At 42.3% G+C, this 7,287-nt stretch overlaps 1 protein-coding gene across 1 annotated transcript; it reads left to right on the top strand.

Annotated features, from left to right (window-relative positions):
- Positions 1-3,238: 3,238 nt before the first annotated feature.
- On the top strand, positions 3,239-5,770 carry LOC311079841 (uncharacterized protein). The gene has a single exon (XM_084109571.1). It carries the CDS (start codon positions 3,501-3,503, stop codon positions 4,902-4,904), a length of 1,404 nt encoding a protein of 467 aa, XP_083965697.1. The 5' UTR covers positions 3,239-3,500; the 3' UTR covers positions 4,905-5,770.
- Positions 5,771-7,287: the final 1,517 nt, after the last annotated feature.

The following is a 7,287-nucleotide window of genomic DNA, read 5'->3' as shown; positions in this document are numbered from 1 at the left end:
CCAAAGTTCACTTTCTCGATGGTCCCATCTCACAAGGTGGCCTTTTGGCGACATTGTTGCCCGACTGTGTCCAGCGGTTCTCCGCAGCAGAGGTGCGAGACATCACCAATGTTCACTTTCTCAATGGTCCCATCTCACAAGGTGGCCTTTTGGCGACATTTTTGCCCGACTGTGCCCAGCGGTTCTCCGCAGTTCAGAAACAGGCTGAGGTAACCAAAAGCTTGCCCCGATGTGCTCCCTGAGTCACTGGTGGGCTACCCCTCAGTCTGGTATCTGATACATGCCCAACCGGACCTGGTTCCCCAAACTAGTGCTCCTCGCAACAGCCCCTCCCTGGCCAATCCCTCTGAGTGAGGACCTGCTCTCTCAGAGACGGGACACCCTATGGCACCCACGTCCAGATCTATGGAAACTCCATGCCTGGTCCCTGGACGGGAGGCTGAGGTTCTAGGTGACCTACTCTAGGCGGTAATTGACACCATCACTTCCGTTAGAGCCCCCTCTACGAGGCGCCTCTATGCATTGAAGTGGAACCTGTTCGTTGAATGATGTTCTTCTCACCAGAAGAACCCCCGAATTTGCTCGATCAGGGCAGTGCTTTCCTTCCTGCAAGATGGGTTGGAGCGAAGGCTGTCTCCCTCCACCCTTAAAGTGTATGTTGCCGCGGCACATTGAGGTAAGTCACTGGCAAGGCACGACCTGAGACTTAATCTGCCTCGCCCCTCTCGATACCCTCTTGGGCTTGTTTCTGGTCTTTCGCCACTTCAGAGACCACCTGTCGAGCCCTTTCCAAAAGCAGAGTTAAAAATTCTGTCTTGGGAGACAGTACTCCTGGTTGCATTAGCCTCCATGGTTGCATTAACCTCCATCAAGACGGTAGGGGACCTGCATGCATTTTCGGTCTACAAATCGTGCCTAGAATCCAGCCCGAATAACTCTCACGTGATCCTGAGAATCCAGCCCGGATACGTGCCCAAGGTTCCTACCACTCCTTTCGCAGACCAGGTGGTGAACCTGCATGTGCTGCCTTTGGAGGAGGCAGACCCAGCCCTGGCTTTTCTCTGTCCCGTTCACACTCTGCGCCTATACGTGGACAGAACGCAAAGCCTCAGGACTGAAGACCAACTCTTCGTCTGTTACAATGCCAGCAGAAGGGAAAGGCTGTCTCCAAGCAGAGGATGCCCCACTTGATAGTGGATGCCATCCCCTTGGCGTATGAGTCCCAAGGCGTGCTTTGCCCGCTCGGGTTGAGAGCCCACTCCACTAGGAGTGTTGCCTCTTCCTAGTGGCCTGCTGGCGCATGGATATCTGTAGAGCTGCGGACTGGGTGACACATAACACGTTCGCTGGGTTTATAGCCTACGTGTACAGCCGGTTTTCTTCCTGTGTGCTCGCTTCAACCATCCAGTAACACCGAAGTTCCAGCTGTAGTGTCAGCTTGCTGCGCCACTCCCTCCACATGGAGCGGATACATGCACTTTTTGCTCCAGTACAGTTCCTCCACACCCCTCGGCAGTCAGACGTGGCGGAGCGTCTGACGCCAGCCCTGGTACTCGTATGTTAATGTAACTTGTGCTAGGATGGGTCCCATACGTGTATTTTTTCCCTGGGCAGAGTCCGCTCTGCCGTCACTGTCCGGTGTAGTCTCCCCCTTCTCAGGCTGGAGCCACCCCAGTGACATTCCATATGTTGCACTGCCCCTAACCGGCCAGTCCATATGTGTATTCTCCACATGTTATCTCCCTTCTGGCAGGATGTGGCTTCCGCAGCTTCTCTCTCCTCTGGAAAGGCACGCTTTCCCAGTGCTATCCAATAGTTCCACTGTGTGGTGTATAACGGAACAGCAGCTGAACTCCCTCTATGCAGTCTGAGAGTCTAGCGTAGGGCACTGGATGTGGCAGCAACCGTGGTGTTTTCCATAGGGATCACAATTACGCCGACATGTTGACGTAACGTTAAACGTGACTGACTGCAAGGGAACGTCTCGGTTACGTATGTAACCCTCGTTCCCTGAAGGAGGGAACCAGAGACGTTACTGTCAGAACCAGGACTTGAACTCGGGTCTCTGGTGTGAGAGTCAGACTCTCAAACCTTGAGCCACTGGAAGATGGTGAACCCAACAGTAAGACACACTATGGAGAACTTGAGATGCAGAAAGTCTTTTAATAAGAGTTCAAGCAATAGTCCACAGCTGGAGCAAAAAAAAAACAGCAAAAAGTAGTTCTCAAACAAAACAAGTCCAAAAAGGGTATTCCAGAAAATATTCAAAAGATTCAAAAAATCTTAAAGCAAAAACCTCCAGAGGAGAAAGTCCACACACACAAAAAAAAAAAAAAAAACCCTGATAAGGAAAAAATCCACAGGCAAAAGAAAATACAAAGTCTCAGAGTTAGAGAACACCTACTCAGGCAACTGGCTTCAGAACAAATAAACACCAAGCAAAGAAGCTATGAGACAGAGTCACTTAATTACACACGGCAGAACAAGACACATGTAAACCTAATAACTTTAATTACAAGCTGAGTAAGCTGGGCATGAGGGCACCATGAGGACCTCTAGAGGCCAAAACACAACATGACAAGCAAAATACTGACAGTTACGTCCCGTCGCCACAGTTGCTGACCATCGCTGTATGGCCGAACACGTCTCGGCTCCTCAGCATAAATCATATATGTGACGCACCTGCTGCTCATTATATGCGCACGCTGCAAGCAGAGCAGCTGATGAATTTATGAGCAATTATCGCATGCCAATGTGCATTGGCTCGTTTTAATACACTCAAAGTAGATTGGTCTGTCAAGGTGATCCCAATTACATTGGCACATTCTTTTTCATAACTTATTGGGCATATTACTATTTCATGACTTATTACTAAACAATTTTTAACATTAATTAGGTCACTCTATTATCTCATTAATGCTTTTCATCACTGTTAATAGTGCTGTGCTAAGTATATATATTTACATACAATATATTTACATGCAATATACACAGTATAGCAAAATCTATAACGATAGACATTTTATACTGCCGCCACGATATATATACAGTCATTCCGCCCAGTCCTAGTTGCATGACAGCATGCCATGAAAAGACTACTGACCTTGTGGTAAAGACGAATATATTTTTTAAAATATTATCTGTATTTTGATTGTTTTCCCAAAATATTGTTTCTTTACATTAATATGTTCAAGTTAAAGATGTATCTAACATTATGTCGTTATATTGACGTATACTACTAGTCTAAAATTTTAGCTATATAAATATTCTGAGAAACATTTGACATATTTTACAGACAGACGAGACTTCTACCAAGCGGACCAACTCTTATTAATCAAGGTCCTCCAAAACGATTTCATCTAGGCACAGAAAGAAAAGTGCTTGATGATGATGGGAAAGTCAGAAAATGGACTTATGGGAAAAAAGAAACAAAGAAACAAAACAAAATTGTTCTGCTGGTGGGAGAAACCGGCGCTGGCAAGACGACTCTCATCAACACCATGGTCAACTACTTACTGGGAGTGAAGTTTGAAGATGAAATATGGTATGAAATCACAGAAGAAGAAGCCAGAGACCAATCAGAATCACAAACCTCTGAAATCACCATGTATGAGGTCTTTTCTGTAGAGAATCCTGTATCTCTCACCATCATTGATACTCCAGGCTACGGAGACACTAGAGGACTGGAAAAGGATCTGGAAGTTGCTGAGAATTTATCCGCTCTGTTTCAGAGCAATGATGGAGTTCGTGAGATTGACGCCGTGTGTTTTGTGATTCAAGCATCTAAGAATCGCCTCTCAGACAGACAGCATTACATTATCAGTTCAGTTCTGTCATTGTTTGGAAAAGACATTGTGAACAACATTGTGTTTTTAATCACACACTCTGATGGTCTGCCAGCCCAAAACGTCCTCAGCGCCATTGATAAAGCTAGAATCCCCTGCAGACGAGACCACAGCGGCCAACCTGTTCATTTCTTATTCAACAACCGGCAGGCTGAAGCCCAGCACAATGAGAAACGTTACCTCAAAGCTCAAAGAGAAGCCTGGGAAAACAGCATGGAAGAGACAAAGCAATTCCTTCAGTCTTTGGAAGAAAAAAACAGAAAAAGTTTGGAGTTGACTTCAAATGTCCTGATAGAGCGCATTCAATTTGAAGCGCTTATCTGCAACTTACAGCTGCGAGTTCAAGAGAAAGAGTCGAAGAAATCTGAAAAAATTCTGATCCAGGAGGCAATGAGACAAAACAAGGACAAGATTGAGAGGCATACAAACTTTAGCATTAGGGTCAAAAAAACTGTCAAAGAGAAGGTTCCCATTGAAAGCGCTTCATGGAAGCACAGGAAGGCGATGACCTGCACTGTCTGTGAGGAAAACTGCCATGAGTTTGGCTGCTGGTGGGTTTCTGATCCCAGTAAATGTGAAGTCATGAATAACGGTTACTGTACCGTGTGCACAGGGAAGTGCCACCACAGCAAACACGTCAAAGAAGACAAGAAATATGTCATCAGCACCTCAAACGTTGTGATGGAATTTGATAAAATAAAAAAGGATTATGAAAAAGCTCAAACTAAAAGGTTTTCAGTTGTAATGGATGATCTTGACAAAGATCTGAAGGAGCTTGAGGACCAAAAGCAAATTCTTCTATTCAATGCTTACAAGACCATCAAACATCTGTCTCAGATCGCATTAAAGCCAGACTCGGCCTTCACTCTTCAGCATCTGGATTTCTTCATCCCCAGAGTGAGGGAGGCTGGGAAAAAAGACTGGGTCAGAGAGCTGGAGGAAATGAGGAGAACCGCTGAATCTGAAGAAGCAAATGAAAATGCTCTGAGTTATCTGAAAGCTGGTCTGACAAAACTGTTCCTTGGTGCAGTGAACAAATGCAAAGACAACAAGAGATGAATCAATGAAAATGAAGGAGATTGCTTACAGTGAGAAATCAATGCATGTTCTGTAGATCTTAAAATAAGACATTTATTTTAATCATAGTTTCATCTATTAGTGCTTATTTAAAAGACAAGCAACTCCAATACAATGTTAGTTCATTAACTGTTATAATAACTGTAATATTTTGGGGAACTGGATCATAGTTTTAACAGAAAATGTCACATCCATGAATTGTCACACCTTTAGTACGATGGGGGAAGTTGTAATCTGATTGGTCAGTTTGTATGTCTCACATTTGGGTTTTAGTCAAGGAGAAGATTGGTAAAAGGTAAAAGAAGATTGTAACGGTTGCTCTGGCTCTTTTATGCTCTTGCCCTTCTTTGGTTTGGGTCTTTCTTCTCTTTTCTAAAGCCTCTCTCTCTCTCTCTCTCTCTCTAACTATCTATCTCTCAGGATACATTTTACATACGGTGGGTACAGTTAATGGTATAAGTCATCATCATCTCATACATCCATTTTGTAACTATTTTAAATGTAAGCATAACCATATTTTGTCATTAAACCTTTTCAATTAAAAATGATGTGCTAACTAGATTTGATTTGGTATTGGCTTTGAAGTGCTACATATTGCAATACAATATCGTCACTCTCTATAGCAACGCTCTCCTACATATTAAGCTATTATTTCTGTCATTGGTATAAGTAGCAGTGGGTGGTAATAGACAAGAAATGTACAGTTTTGTTTAACTCTGAAACATGAAATGTGGATTTATCTGCTTTTGCAAAAAAAAAAAAAAAAAAAAAAAAAATTGTTGGAGTTATCTGTTTTTGCTAAAAAAAACGTCTTTTTTTGAGTTATTATAACTTAATAAAAACAACATGGCTGCAGTTTGATTGATATTACTTGGAATGCACAATAATAATACAAAAACATGATTTATGAAAATGAACAAGAACGGAGTTATCTGTTTTTGCAAATTAACTCTTCTGTTGTAAATGTCCCAATTGGGAGAGGGTGTGCAAATTTCAAAGAGTTTAATTAAACGCATGTGAGTTAATAAACCTAACTGGTTGTGTAAACTTGGCACATACTATCTAAATATCGATAAATCAAACGCTATAGCCATGAATCGAATCATAATATTGTGGAATTTTTTGAGGTATCAGGAAATATTGTTTAGTTGGCTGAGAGAATCAATATTGTATCGTATCGTGATGAACTGTCCGATTTGCACCCCTAATTACTAACGGGCTTAAAAAAAAAAAAAAAAAAAAAAGGGCTTTAATAATAATAATAATAATAATAATTATATATATATATATATATATATATATATATACACAGTGGGGAGAACAAGTATTTGATACACTGCCGATTTTGCAGGTTTTCCCACTTACAAAGCATGTAGAAGTCCAAAAATCCAGAAAATCACATTGTATGATTTTTAAGTAATTAATTTGCATTTTATTGCATGACATACGTATTTGATCACTTACCAACCAGTAAGAATTCCGCCTCTCACAGACCTGTTAGTTTTTCTTTAAGAAGCCCTCCTGTTCTCCACTCATTACCTGTATTAACTGCACCTGTTTGAACTCGTTACCTGTATAAAAGACACCTATCCACACACTCAATCAAACAGACTCCAACCTCTCCACAATGGCCAAGACCAGAGAGCTGTGTAAGGACATCAGGGATAAAATTGTAGACCTGCACAAGGCTGGGATGGGCTAAAGGACAATAGGCAAGCAGCTTGATGAGAAGGCAACAACTGTTGGCGCAATTATTAGAAAATGGAAGAAGTTCAAGATGATGGTCAATCTCCCTCAGTCTAGGGCACCATGCAAGATCTCACCTCGTGGGGCATCAATGATCATGAGGAAGGTGAGGGATCAGCCCAGAACTACACGGCAGGACCTGGTCAATGACCTGAATAGAGCTGGGACCACAGTCTCAAAGAAAACCATTAGTAACACACTACGCCGTCATGGATTAAAATCCTGCAGCGCATGCAAGGTCCCGCTGCTCAAGCCAGCGCATGTCCAGGCCCGTCTGAAGTTTGCCAATGACCGTCTGTATGGAGGAGTGGGCCAAAATCCCTGCTGCAGTGTGTGCAAACCTGGTCAAGAACTACAGGAAACGTATGATCTCTGTAATTGCAAACAAAGGTTTCTGTACCAAATATTAAGTTCTGCTTGTCTGATGTATCAAATAATTATGTCATGCAATAAAATGCAAATTAATTACTTAAAAATCATACAATGTGAAATGTAAAAATTACAGACTTCTACATTCTTTGTAAGTGGGAAAACCTGCAAAATCGGCAGTGTATCAAATACTTGTTCTCCCCACTGTGTGTGTGTGTGTATATATATATATATATATATATATATATAT

Source organism: Abramis brama (genome assembly GCF_963993115.1).
Source record: "Abramis brama genome assembly, chromosome: 3".
NCBI classification, from domain to species: Eukaryota; Metazoa; Chordata; class Actinopteri; order Cypriniformes; family Leuciscidae; genus Abramis; species Abramis brama.
Note: the sequence above shows the minus strand (reverse complement) of the source record. Positions and strands in the feature narration are given on the sequence as shown.

Bases quoted from the DNA above. Each gene is read 5' to 3' on its own strand.
- LOC311079841 (XM_084109571.1), top strand. From the start codon at position 3,501: ATGGTCAACTACTTACTGGGAGTGAAGTTTGAAGATGAAATATGGTAT.